The sequence below is a fragment of the Anolis sagrei genome, chromosome 8 (genome assembly GCF_037176765.1).
Source record: "Anolis sagrei isolate rAnoSag1 chromosome 8, rAnoSag1.mat, whole genome shotgun sequence".
In the NCBI taxonomy this organism is placed as follows: domain Eukaryota; kingdom Metazoa; phylum Chordata; class Lepidosauria; order Squamata; family Dactyloidae; genus Anolis; species Anolis sagrei.
In genome coordinates, this window is record NC_090028.1 from 26,969,756 (window position 1) to 26,984,252 (window position 14,497).

Below are 14,497 nucleotides of genomic sequence, written 5' to 3' on the forward strand. Positions count from 1 at the left end.
TTCTCTTCCATGCTTCTTAGCATTTGTTAGTAAATAATTAACATAATCTGCAGGGTGGGAGGGGGAACTAGCCTTCACTATGCTGGAAGTTGTAGTCCAGGAAATAATAGTATTAGGAACATTGTGTGCATCAACACTGCAGTTTGGCACCACTTTGAGCGCTGATGCTCAATGCTATGAGGCCCTGAGAGTTATCGTTTGGGAAGGCACTCTTAGGCCTTGGAAAACTACAACTCTCAAGATTCCATAGCACTGAGCCACTGTAGTTAATGTAGAGCCAAACTGTATCCATTATACAATGTAGGTGTACCCTTAGCAAAACTACAATTCCAAGGACCACATAGAATCAAGTCATGGCAGTTAAAGTGGGATCAATCTGCATTCATTCTTAGCAAAACTACAACTCCAAGGATCCCACAGCATTGAGCCATGACAGTTAAAGCAGTATCAAACTGTATTCAGTCTTAGCAAAACTACAACTCCAAGGACCCCATAGAATTGTGCCATGGCAGTCAAAGCGGTATCAAACTGCATTGATTCTTAGCAAAACTACAACTCCCAGGACCCACAACATTGACCCATGGCTGTTAAAGCAGTCTCAAGTCATGGCAGTTAAAGTGGGATCAATCTGCATTCACTCTTAGCAAAACTACAACTCCCAGGATGCCATAATATTGAGTGATGGCAGTTAAAGTGAGATCAAACTGCATTCATACTTAGCAAAACTACAACTCCCTGAACCTCATAGCATTGAGCCATGGCAGTTAAAGAGGGATCAAACTTCACTCATTCTTAGCAAAACTACAACTCCCAGGACCCCATATCATTGAGCCATGCCAGTCAAAGTGGTATCAAACTCTATGCATTCTTAGCAAAACTACAACTCCCAGGACCTCATAACATTGAGCTATGGGAGTTAAAGCAGAATCAAACCTTGTTCGTTCTTAACAAAACTACAACTCCCAGGACCCCATAGCATTGAGTCATGGAAGTCAAAGCAGTATTAAACTGTATTCATTCTACAGTGTTGATGCATGCTTAGCAAAACTACAATTCCCAGGATTCCACAGCACTGAACCATTGTCGTTAAAGCAGTATCAAACTGCATTCATTCTGCAAACACAAGAGGGAAGGAGTAATACAAATCTACAGCGATGTAGTAGGAATCCCAATTGTCCAGATTGGTACACAAACCAATGCAATACGAGACAAAACAAACAGGCCAGCGCACATAATAGACAAATATACAAGACTATAAATCAATGCTATTGAGTCTAGCCGGACTTTGTCGCAAAGTGTTTTATACCCTTTCTAAAAGAACACTGTGATTTGGCAATAGAGACCTGCAGGAAAATATGGTATTGGGAAGGAGAAATAAATAAAATCAGACCAACAGGGCAAATAGAAAGGCTTTTTACAAGAAATGTTTGACATGGAAACAAAGCCAAATACATTTCGATCCCAGATAAGTCCAAATAGCTTCATAAAAAGGAACGGATTCCCAACATTGTAAAAAAAATCACTAAATATTGGCGTAAAAAAGGCCTGGATGGATTTATTTTATGTATTTATCATGTCGGAAGCTTGAGAATGCAGTTATAATGCATAAGGTTTTTCTCTGACATTAAGTCCAGTTGTGTCCAACTCTGGGGGTTGGTGCTCATCTCCATTTCTGTAGACACCTCCAAGGTCATCTGGCCAGCACGACTAATGGAACACCGTTACCTTCCCGCCAAAGTGGTACCTATCGATCTACTCACATTTGCATGTTTTTGAACTGCTAGGTTGGCAGAAGCTGGAGCTAATAGCAGGACCTTATGCCGCTCCCGGATTCGAACTGCCAACCATTCAGTCAGCAAGTTCAGCAGCTCAGCACTTTAACCTACTGTGCCACCGGAGTGCATAAGAAACCACGAAACTTAGCATGATGCTAAATGTCCTTTGACTGGAAGCTGGTCACTTGGGAGTGCCTTTGGTGTCGCCGTAACTTACTTAGGCAATCCCTCGTTGTCCGAGTAGGATAGTCTTCCAAGGTCAGTGTACTGGCAGTGGGCCCGTAGGTGACTGTGGAGCCCTATTCTTGATCTGCATCTTCTCCCACAGTGATGGCATCGGTTTCCAGGTGGAAGGCGGTCCTGGTTGGGGTTGGCTTGACACGCCTTCCTCTCGGCACATTTCTCTCTTTCATCCTCCATTCCTGCCTCTTCAAATTCTACAGCACTGCTGGTCACAGCTGACCTCCAGCTGGAGTGCTCAAGGACCAGGGATTTCCAGTTCTCAGTGTCTATGCCAGAGTTTTTCAGGTTGTCTTTGAGCCCATCTTTACATCTCTTTTCCTGCCCACCAACATTTTGTTTTCCGTTCTTGAGTTCGAAGTAGAGCAACTCTTTTGGGAGACTGTGGTCGGGCCTCCAGACAACGTGGCCGGTCCAGTGGAGTTGATGGCGGAGGACCATCACTTCAATGCTGGTGATCTTTGCTTCTTCCAGCACGCTGACGTTTGTCCGCTTGTCTTCCCAAGAGATTTGCAAGATTTTCCGGAGGCAGAGCTGATGGAATCATTTCAGGAGTTGCATATGACGTCTGTAGATAGTCCATGTTTCGCAGGCGTATAGCAGGATTGGGAGGACAATAGCTTTATAAACAAGCACCTTGGTCTCCCTACGGATGTCCCGGTTCTCAAACACTCTCTACTTCATTTGGAGCAGAATGTCGCTGTCAAAAGGTATGTGGTGGGGCTCAGTCTGCATTGTAGTAGGTGGTCTGTGGTCTGCTCTTATCTGCACTCACGTGTCATGGACTCCACTCTGAGGTGTAATTTCTTAAGGTTGGCTCTGCATCTTGTGGTGCCAGAGTGCAGCCTTTTCAGCGCCTTCTAGGTCACCCAGTCTTCTATGTGCCCAGGAAGGAGTCTCTCATTTGGTATCAGCCATTGATTGAGGTGCTGGGTTTTAGCCTGCCACTTTTGGACTCTCGCTTGCTGAGGTGTTCCTGCGAGTATCAAGACATAGATCTTAGGAAGCTATGTCTTGATTTAAGGCGTTGGCATACTGGCTGATATCCAAACAAAGGATGGGCTGGAGATGTCACTGCCTTGGTACTTCCTTTTCTGGCTGCTACTTCCCGGTGGATATCAGGTGGTGCAATACCGGCTAAGCAGTGCAGTAGATTCTCACTTATCCAATATAAATGGGCCAGCAGAACATTTGATAAGCAAAAATGTTGGATAATAAGGAGGGATTAAGGAAAAGGCTATTAAATGTCAAATTTCATTATGATTTTACAAATTAACCTCAAAACATCATGTTTTACAACTAATCAATAGAAAAAGCAGTTCAATACATTGTAATCTTATGTAGTAATTACTGTATTTACAAATTTAGCACCAAAACATAGCAATGTATTGAAACAGCTGTGGATCCAAGGAGGCCGACTGTGTTGGATAATACAGAACGTTGGATGAGCGAATGTTGGATAAGTGAGACTCTACAGTATAATTTCTCCAGCGGTGTTGGGCATAGACATCCCGCTTCATAGGAAATCTGCTACAAAACAGGAGCTTTTTTTTGCAGAGAAGCAGATGGTGAAAACAGAAGAATGGCCTGCCTCAGGGGAGCGTGCTTGCTCCACCAATGTTTAACATTTACACAAAAGACCAGCCACTGCCAGAAGGGACAGAGAGTTTCATCTATGCTGATGATCGTGCCATCACCACTCAAGCAGGGAGCTTTGAAATGGTTGAACAGAAGCTCTCCAAAGCTCTAGGTGCTCTTACTGCCTATTACATGGAAAGCCAGCTGATCCCTAATCCATCTAAAACACAGACATGTGCTTTTCACCTTAAGAACAAGCAAGCATCTCGAGCTCTGAGGATGACCTGTGAAGGAATCCCACTGGAGCATTGCAGCGCACCCAAACACCTGGGAGTTACTTTTGGCCATGCTCTGACTTACAAAAAGTGGGTGCCAGAAATAATATCATATGAAAGCTGACTGGCACAACCTAGGGATCACAACCAGATACAGTGAAGACATCTGCCCTTGCACTTTGCTACTTTGCTGCTGTGTACGCATACCCAGTATGGAATACATTTCACAACATTCCAACAGTTAGCTCTTAAAGAGACATGCTTGACCGGTTGCATTGTGGGGATTTTTACATCCAGAAATGAACCAGAGAGCAAGACATCTTTATGTTGTCTAGATGTCGTTGGACTCTAACTCCCAGCATCCTTTGCAATGCATGCTGATGGGAGTTATAGTCCAACCATATCTGAAAGGCTGGACAATTCCCAGGCCAAGTGGTGAGAGTCATAAATTGGAAGCTTGGGGGTGTTTGTTTATTCATTCAGAATAATCCCAAATAAGGACGGCAAAATAAGACATCAGCAAAATGCAAACGTGTGCCATCTTGTTTCAAATGGCATGTCTGTCGCTTCAGGGATTTCCAATTCATTTTGATTGAGGCGCTTTGGAAACAAGAATGTAAACACAACAAAATATATAATCTGTAACAATAAACACAAACATCAAAATACAAGGATCCAACCTGGGGGTGCTTTTCAAACATGGCCTAAAGCATGACATAATAATTGTCAACAGAAAAATATACATATTATCTATATAAATAAAATGTAAAGTTCGTTTGTGGATTAACAGAACTCAAAAACCACTGGACGAATTGACACCAAATTTGGACACAAGACACCTAACAATCCAATGTATGTCCTTCACTCAAAAATTGATTTTGCCATTTGGGAGTTGTAGTTGCTGGGATTTATAGTTCACCTACAATCAAAGAGCATTCTGAACCCCACCAACGATGGAATTGAACCAAACTTGGCATGCAGAACTCCCATGACCAACAGAAAATACTAGAAGAGTTTGGTGGGCAATGTCCTTTGGTTTTGGAGTTGTAGTTCACCTACATCCAGAGATCACTGTGGACTCAAACAATGATGGATCTGGACCAAACTCTACATGAATACTCAGTATGCCCAAATGTGAACACTGGTGGAGTTTGGGAAAAATAAAATCTTGACATTTGGGAGTTGTAGTTGCTGGGATTTATAGTTCACCTACAATCACAGACCATTCTGAACCCCACCAACGACAGAATTGGGCCAAACTTCCTACACAGAACTCCCATGTGGGCCACAGCAATGTGTGGCAGGGGACAGCTAGTTTAATAATAATAATAATAATAATAATATCTTATCTATCTATCTATACACACACATAATAAAAGTGAAAATATGTATGCGTGTACGTGGCTGGGGTGTCCACTTACACAGACAAGCTCCTGTTTCCACAAACAGCTATAACTCCCACCACTCAGGGGACACCCTCCTTCTTGGAGCGCGGTGAACATGTCCAAGAGCCCTGCAAATGTCTTCCACAAACCCAAGTGAAGGCCTCCATACGGGGACCATTCCATCCTAGATTTTATGTGTTTCCTCCACCACAGACATCCCAGTGTTTCTGACTCTCTCCATTGGTGTGGAATTTGCATGACCCCGCCCACTGCCTCTCCTTTAACCCTTTCCTATTCTTTTCTATGGCGCACAGCAAACAGAGGCATTGATCAGCAACTGAACATACTAGAGATGATTGGGGAGAATTCACCATGATTTATAGGAGTTGTAGGCACTGGGGTGTATAGTTCACCTGCAATCTAAGAGCACTCTGAACCCCACCAATGATGGACCTGTAAGTAACTTGGCACACAGTAGTCCTATGACCAACAAAAAACACTAGAGGTCTTTGGAGGAATTTATAGGAGTTGTAGTTCACCTACATCCAGAGCGCAATATGAACCCAAACAAGGATGGATCTGGACCAAACTCAGCATGCATACCCAATATGCCCAAATTTGAATACTGATGGGCATTGAGGGAAATTGGCCTGGACATTTTGGGGTTGTGGGTACTGGGATGTATAGTTCACCTGCAATCAATGAGCACTCTGAACTCCACCAAAGATGGAATTGGACCAAACTTGGCACACAGATAATAATAACAGTAGAAGTAATAATAATAATAACCAATAAGCACAAGTATCTATAAGAATCCAAATACAAGGATCCAAGAATACAAATGCAAGAATGATGGGAGTTGGAGTGCTAGGCTGGGGAAGTCTAAATACCAATGTTGTTTAATACTGTTCTAATATTTGTATATTTTACATTGGATTGCAATGTTTTCAATGTTGGGCACTTTGAGTCTCCTTATGGAGAGAAAAAGTGAGATATAAATAAACATAATAAACATAATAAACATAATAAACATAATAATAATAATAATAATAATAATAATAATAATAATACTAATCCAGACCTAGAAACTGGTGCAGAAAAGTATTAAGGGGCAATTTAGTTGCACAAGTTCATCACAATGTAAACACTAACCCACCCAAAAGGGAGATGTTTCCATCATTTGGATACAGTAATTTGGCCATTTTGTTTCCACATGGAAAGAAAAATAGAAGGAGACCCAACCTTTTCATGGCAAGGCCCCGATGCCAAACAATATTTCAAATTCCTAGGATATTTTTCCTGCAGGTATCATAGGCAAAGTTGGGTCAGAACGGACAATATTTTGGAGCACAGGCCTGAGAGCAAAGGTTAAAGTTTCAAACCCCCAAATAAACATATTTCCCCCCCTTCACTCCCCTTATTTCTAGCAAGGCCAATTCTGCATCTAGAGAGACAAAACTTAAAAAGTTTGGAAAAGTTATCCAAACTTTTCTAAACATTTTGGGACTTCAACTCCCAGAATTCCTGACTATTGGGGCTTCTGGGAGTTGGAGTCCAAAACAGCTGGAGGACTGAAGATAGGCAGCATCTATAGAATAAATGTGGTTTGACTCCACTTTATGGCTGAATGCTCTGGAATCCTAGGAGCTGCAATTTTGCAAAGGCTTGTGCTTTATCTGGATGCATCTACACTGTTGAATTAATGCGGTTTTACGCCACTTTTATGGCTGAATGCTCTGGAATCCTGAGAGTTGCAATTTTGCAAAGGCTTCTGCTTTATGTAGGTGCATCTATACTGTTAAATTAATGCAGTTTTACTCCACTTTTATGGTAGAATGCTCTGGACTCCTGGGAGTTGTAGTTTTGCAAAGCCTTACGCTTTCTCTGGGTGCGTCTACACTAGTTGAATTCATGTGGTTTTACTCCACTTTTGGGGCTGAATGCTCTGGAGTAGTTGGAGCTGCAGTTCTGCAAAGGCTTGAGCTTTCTCTGGGTATATCTAGACTGCAAAATTAATGCTGTTTTACTCCACTTTTATGCCATGGAATAGTGGGAGTTGCAGTTTTGCAAGGGCTTGAGCTTTCTCTGGGTGCATCAACACCATAAAATTAATGCAATTTGACTCTATTTTTATGGACGAATACTATGAAATCCTGGGAGTTCTAGTTTTGCAAAAGCTTGAGCTTTCTCTCGGTGCATCGACACCATAAAATTAATGCAATTTGACTCTATTTTTATGGATGAATACTATGAAATCCTGGGAGTTGTAGCTTTGCAAAAGCTTGAGCTTTCTCCGGGTGCATCGACACTGCAAACTTAATGCTGTTTCACTCCACTTTAATAGCCATGGCCAAATGCTATGAAATCCTGGGAGTTATAGTTTTACAAGGTCTTTTGCCTTCTCTGGGTGCCTCTACACTGCAAAATTAATGAAGTTTGACTCCACTTTAATAGCCATTCCTGAATGCTATGGAATTCCAGGATGTTGAGAAGGTGAAAGGTTTTGCAAAAGTACCACTCATAGGATCGGATAGCACTGAATTTAAAAGTGGTGTCAAACTGCATTCCCTCTGCAGTGTAAACTCTTCCAACTTTCTTGGAAGTGCAATCCAAGAGGGAAACTCACACCCAGAAAACCCCAGATGTCCAAAACGACACTCTTCTTTTTTCTATTGGTACAAAATACTCCTTGTTGGCAGGACAGGTCACGCACGCGCCTTTTGCACTGGGAACAGGGCGGGTGTCAAGGGCTGGAAAGGCTGGCAAGCTAAGATATGGATATATATATACACACGCACATACACAGACAGTCGTATTTATATAGACACACACAGGCATACACAATGTAGGGTTTCAGGTCTGGTTAAGACCGAAAGCAGGGCTACTATTGACTCTTTTCCCTCCCCCAAAGTGCAACAATAACTGCTAGGGCTGGAAGGGGCACCCAAAGGCCATCTAGTCCAATCCCTGGCAGGCAGGAAAACTCAACTGAAACACTCCTAGAATAATAATTATCATCAACACCATTATCATAGTTTATGTATCAGGTCTGGTCAAGACCGAAAGTGGGATTTCCATTTATTCCTTTCCCCCAAAATGCAAGCTGGAAGGGGCTCCAAAGGCCATCTAGTCTAACCCCTGGCAGGCAGGAAGAACACAACTGAAATACTCCTATAATATTCATCATCACCAACATCATCATCATCTCAATTCATGTATCAGGGCTGGTCAAGACCGAAAGTGGGATTTCCATGTACTCCTTTTCCCCAAAATGCAAGCTGGAAGGGGCTCCAAAGGCCATCTAGTCCAACCCCTGGCAGGCAGGAAGAACACAACTGAAATACTCCTATAATAATAATCATCAACATCATCATCATCTTAATTCATGTATCAGGGCTGGTCAAGACCGAAAGTGGGATTTCCATGTACTCCTTTTCCCCAAAATGCAAGCTGGAAGGGGCCCCAAAGGCCATCTAGTCCAACCCCTGGCAGGCAGGAAGAACACAACTGAAATACTCCTATAATCATCATCATCATCATCAACATCATCATCTCAATTTATGTATCAGGGCTGGCCAAGACCGAAAGTGGGATTTCTATTTATTCCTTTCCCTCAAAGGGCAAGCTGAAAGGGGCCCCAAAGGCCATCTAGTCCAACCCTCTGGCAGGCAGGCAGAATACAACCAGAACACTCAATGAAAATAATAATAATAATAATCATCATCATCATCATCATCATCATCCACACACACAGTTTAGGTTCCAAGGCTGGAGAAGACCAGAGTGGGATTATTATTTACTCCTTTCCCCCAAAATGCAAGCTGGAAGGGACCCTAAAGGACATCTAGTCCAACCCTCATGGCATGCAGCAACAAAAAACAACACAACTGAAACACTCATGTAATAATAATAATGACAATAACAGAAATAACAATAACCTGCTCTCCTTCTGAAAAGTTGCTATCATCATCATTACCATCATCACAATTCATGTATCGGGGCTGGTCAAGACCGAAAGCGGGATTTCCATTTACTCCTTTCCCACAAAATGCAAGCTGGAAGGGGCTCCAAAGGCCATCTAGTCCAACTCCTGGCAGGCAGGAAAATTCAACTGAAACACTCTTAGAATCACCACCACCTTCATCATCATCACAATTTATGTATCGGGGCTGGCCAAGATTGAAAGTGGGATTTATATTTACTCCTTTCCCTCAAATGGCAAGCTGGAAGGGGCCCCAAAGGCCATCTAGTCCAACCCTCTGGCAGGCAGGAAGAATGCAACTGAAACACTCCTGAAAATAATAGTAATAATAAACATACATAGACACACACAGTTTAGGTTCCAAGGCTGGCAAAGACCAAAGTAGGATTATTATTTACCCCTTTCCCCAAAAAATCAGCAATAAAGGTTGCACTAGTCACACATTTTTTGGAAGGAACTGTAACAGGTCTGGGTCAACTTGGGCCTCCCTTCAGGTGTTTTGGACAGCAACTCCCCTAATTCCTAACATCCTCAGGCCCCTTCCTTTCCCCCCTCAACCAGAGTCCAAAACACCTGACGGAAGGCCCAAGTTGGCTCAGGCCTGGTGTAAAGCCTGGCATGGATCATTTATTTTCCATGGTTTCATTTCCCAATGTCCATTCTTTGATTTTAGCAGCACCAGATTGTGGTCAGAGAAGACCCTGGGTAGTATATCCACCTGAAGCGGCTGAGGGGGAAAAGGAAGGGCCGGAGGCTGTTAGGAATGGTGGGAGTTGCAGTCTCCTCTGTACGTATTAGACAGTCATGTGTTGGGAGGGCTTGGAGGGTGCCTCCCTCTATTGCAGAAGGGGGTCAGACTGGATGACCTTTGGGTTCCTCCCCCCCCCCCCCCAACTTGAGGCGTCTTTCCCTGGGTGGCCATCTCTCTGTAGGGCTTGGACGGTACCTCCCTCTCTACTGCAAGACGGGGTCCTTTGTTCAAAAGACCTGGAGGGCCCAAGTTGGCCCAGGCCTGAACTATAGTGTTGGAAGGGACCCTAAAGGTCATCTAGTCCAACCTTCATGGCATGCAAAAAAACAAAAAACAAACCCATAACTGAAACTCAAATAATAATAATAATAATAATAATAATAAATTAATAGCATCCTGCTCTCCTTCCGAAAAGTTGCTATCACTATCACAATCACAATCATCATCATCATCATCATCATCATCATCACTGTTTCTGGATCCAAACACCAGCAGATACTGAGACAACTTCATCTCATCTGATTTTGGATGAGAAGAGAGAATGGGAGTTGTAGTTGTAGTCTCTTAGGACTCCCCCGCCCAACAAAAGCTTTAAGGCTGGGGAAGCAGTGGAACTCTCTGCGCCGGAGTGTGGTGGAGATTCCTTCTTTGGAAGCTTTGAAACAGAGGCTGGATGGCCTTCTGTCGGGGGTGCTTTGAATGCAAATTTCCTGCTTCTTGGCAGATTGGGGTTGGACTGGATGGCCCATGAGGTCTCTTCCAACTCTTCTATGATTCTATAACACTCCCAATGCTGGGCCGGCTAATAGAGGGGATGATGGGCCTTGTAGTAGTAAAAGGAGACATTCCAGCTGATGACACTTATGAGGAATGATGGGAAGGAGAGTCCCCTGCGCCTTGTCCGAAGGGAAACTTTGCCCCCGACTTTGGCCGGGCAGGAGAGTGTGCAGCAGCAGGAGGAGGGGAGGGGATGCTGGGCTTGGGAGTGAGTGGGGTGTGCTTACCGGCGAGGAGGGCGAGGGGCAGGAGGAGCCAGTAGAGAGCCCGGCAGAAGAGGCCCCGCTCCATGCCGCCTTCAGGAGGAGAAGGTCCCAAAGAGAAGGAGGAGAGGAGGAAGGGCAGGAGGAGGAGGAAGAGGCGCCCAGGATCTCCGCCGGAAAGCCATCGCCTTTCCCCGCGAGGAAGGAGAAAGAAGCCCCCGTCGGGCCCTTCGCCCTTCCCTTCGGAGCCCTGCCGCACGTGCCTCGGTCCGGCGCTTCTGCGTCAAACGGGAAGAAGAGGAGGAGGAGGAAGAAGAGGAGGAGGAGGAGGAGGAGAAGCCAAACCCCCGTCGCCGCCCCTCTGAGAAGAAGAGGAGGAGGAGGAAGAAGAGGAGGAGGGCACCAGCACCGCCTCTCACCACCAAGCCAACAGGGACTGCCACTCCCCGCATCCCCCCTCGCCCCTTCTCTTTGGGAGGACTATAAGTCCCATTATCCATCAGCCTTGGCGCATTTTCCCCACTTTGGGGGTTTGTATGTTCCATTATCCACCCGCCCCGGACAATATCCACTTCTTGAGGGACTACAAACCCCATTTGGATGACATCCACCTCTTGGGGGACTCTAAATCCCATTATCCACACACCCCTCGCTGGCACCAGAGCTTGGGGTATTCCCTGTTCTTTGGTCAGGGACTACATGTTCCATTCTCCATCAGCTTCAGCTGCCACACTTCTTGGGGGACTCTAAATCCCATTATCCACACACCCCTCGCTGGTACCAGAACTTGGGGTATTCCCTGTTCTTTGGTCAGGGACTACATATTCCATTCTCCATCAGCTTCGGCTGCCACACTTCTTGGGGGACTCTAAATCCCATTATCCACACACCCCTCGCTGGCACCAGAACTTGGGGTATTCCCTGTTCTTTGGTCAGGGACTACATGTCCCATTCTCCATCAGCTTCGGCTGCCAACAGAGTTTAGAACCATTACTAAACTCTGGGACATAGAAGCCTCATTATCCATAAGATCTGCTAGCAACCAAGCTTGACAAAGTTCCCACTCTTTTGGCAGACTACAAGCCCCATTATCCACCAGCCCTAGCTGGCACCAGCCCTTCTCCTCTTGTCTTGCATAGCTACCTGCTCCTCAAGAGACTACAAATCCCATAATCCCCCAACCCTAGTTTATTTATGGCATATGGGAGTGATGGGTTAACCAGTGATAGGGATTGTCGGCCCTTTTGACCAATCCAGATTTTTTTTTTTGTCGTGTCAGGAGCGACTTGAGAAACTGCAAGTCGCTTCTGGTGTGAGAGAATTGGCCGCCTGCAAGGATGTTGCCCAGGGGACGCCTGGATGATTGGGTGTTTTTATCATCCTTGTGGGAGGCTTTTCTCATGTCCCCGCATGAGGAACTGGAGCTGATAGAGGGAGCTCATCCGCCTCTCCCCGGATTCGAACCTGCGACCTGTCGGTCTTCAGTCCTGCCGGCACAGGGGTTTAACCCACTGCGCCACCGGAGGCTCCACCAAGCCAGATGAAAGTCTGCAAAAAAAGTCCTCGATCAAGTTGCAAAAGGATGCATCTGCACTGCAGAATTAATGCAGTTTCATAAAAGTTTTAACAGCCACAGCTCAGTGCAATGGCATCCTGGGATTTGTAGTTACGTGAAGCCCCAGCCCTGTGATATTGGAAGCAAAGGCTCAAGACCTTACAAAACTACAGCTCCCAAGACCTTGCAAAACTACAACTCCCATTGTTCCATAGCATTGAGCTGCGGCAATTCAAGTGCCAAACTGCATTCACTGCACAGTGTAGATGCGTTGAAATATGTGTCTGTTTGGCTCTGGATTGACTCCAACACTGCGGCCTGCTCAGACTTTGATTGGCATTGATTGACCGCGGAATAAATCACAATCAATTCATTAGCATAAAGTCCGCTTTGATTTCCCCCAGAGTGCTTTTGTGGCTCAAAGCAATGGCTGGGAAGGAGCCAGAACTGCATGGATTTTTGGATGCTGGCAATAGCAATGGGACATGCAATCCCTATCCCAACGTTTCTCAACCTGGGGGTCGGGACTCCTGGGAGGGTCGTGAGGGGGTGTCAGAGGTCAACAAAGACTATCAGAAAATACAGTATTGTCTGTTGGTCATGGGGGTTCAGTGTGGGAAGTTTGACCCAATTCTACAATTGGTGGGGTTCAGCATGCTCTTTGATTGTAGGTGAACTATAAATCCCAGCAACTACAAATATCAAGGTCTATTTTCCTCAAACTCCACCAGTGTTCACCTTTGGCTGTATTGAGTATTTGTGCCAAGTTTGGTCCAGATCCATCATTGTTTGAGTCCACAGTGCTCTATAGATGTCGGTAAACTACAACTCCAAAACTTCAAAATCTACCAAAAACACTGACCTAATCTATCAAATGTATGTTTTGGGGGGATTTTTGGAGTTGGAGTCCAGCAATGTTTGCAAAGGCAAAAAGTGGAGGAGCTTTGTGCCTATGCAGCTTGGAAGAGTTGGCTGCTCTTTGGAGGATTGCAAGTCCCATCATCCCCCTAACCTTTGTTGTTGTTCATTCGTTCAGTCGTTTCCAACTCTTCGTGACCTCATGGACCAGCCCACGCTAGAGCTCCTTGTCGGCCGTCACCACCCCCAGCTCCTACAAGGTCAATCCAGTCACTTCAAGGATCCCATTCATCCATCTTGCCCCCAAACCTAGCTGGGACGAATCTCAGATCTTTCTCTCTTTTGGGGTGAACAATGATTATTTTCCCCTATAAGCCTTATTTGCCCCTTTCCTATCCAGCAGGGCTGTTGTCCTAAGCAAAGAGAGGCTCAAGCTAAGCTTTGCTGTTCTCAGAGTTTATGAGTCAAGCACATCTTCAAATGTTGTGTTACTGCCACCTAGGGACTTCTATGCAAAGTGGAAAACTTTGTTTCAAGAATGCAAGTGTTTTTTTTATACTGTTTACTTTATTTGTTGTTTTATATATTTTGTTATGATTTATTTTTGCTGTTTTGTGTCTAATTATGTTGTATTATTTTTGGGCCTGGCCTCATGTTAGCTGCCCTGAATCCTCTTAGGAGAGATGGTGGCGGGTTATAAATAAAGATTATTATTATTATTATTATTATTATTATTATCGAAGGCATTCATGGCCGGAATCACTGGGTTGTTGTAGGTTTTTTCGGGCTATATGGCCATGTTCTAGAGGCATTCTCTCCTGACGTTTCACCTGCATCTATGGCAAGCATCCTCAGAGGTAGTGAGATCTGTTGGAACTAGGAAAATGGTTTTATATATCTGTGGAATGACCGGGTGGAACAAAGGACTCTTGTCTGTGATGGCCTGGCAGTGCCTGGAGCAATCTTTTGTTGGGAGGTGATTAGATGTCCCAGATTGTTTCCTCTCTGTTGTTTTGCTGTTGTGATTTTAGAGTTTTTTTAAATACTGGTAGCCAGATTTTGTTCATTTTCATGGTTTCCTCCTTTCTGTTGAAACTGTCCACATGCTTATGGATTTC

The 14,497-nt window shown here is 44.7% G+C and overlaps 1 protein-coding gene across 2 annotated transcripts in view; it reads right to left on the bottom strand.

The window, feature by feature from the left end:
• Positions 1-11,277, bottom strand: part of PIEZO1 (piezo type mechanosensitive ion channel component 1 (Er blood group)) — a 177,483-nt gene extending 166,206 nt beyond the window's left edge. For both annotated transcript variants that reach the window (XM_067471064.1, XM_067471063.1), the window contains exon 1: positions 10,991-11,277. In XM_067471064.1, coding sequence (XP_067327165.1) covers positions 10,991-11,054 — 64 coding nt within the window. In that variant the 5' untranslated portion in view covers positions 11,055-11,277. The remainder of the gene's footprint in view (positions 1-10,990) is intronic.
• Positions 11,278-14,497: the final 3,220 nt, after the last annotated feature.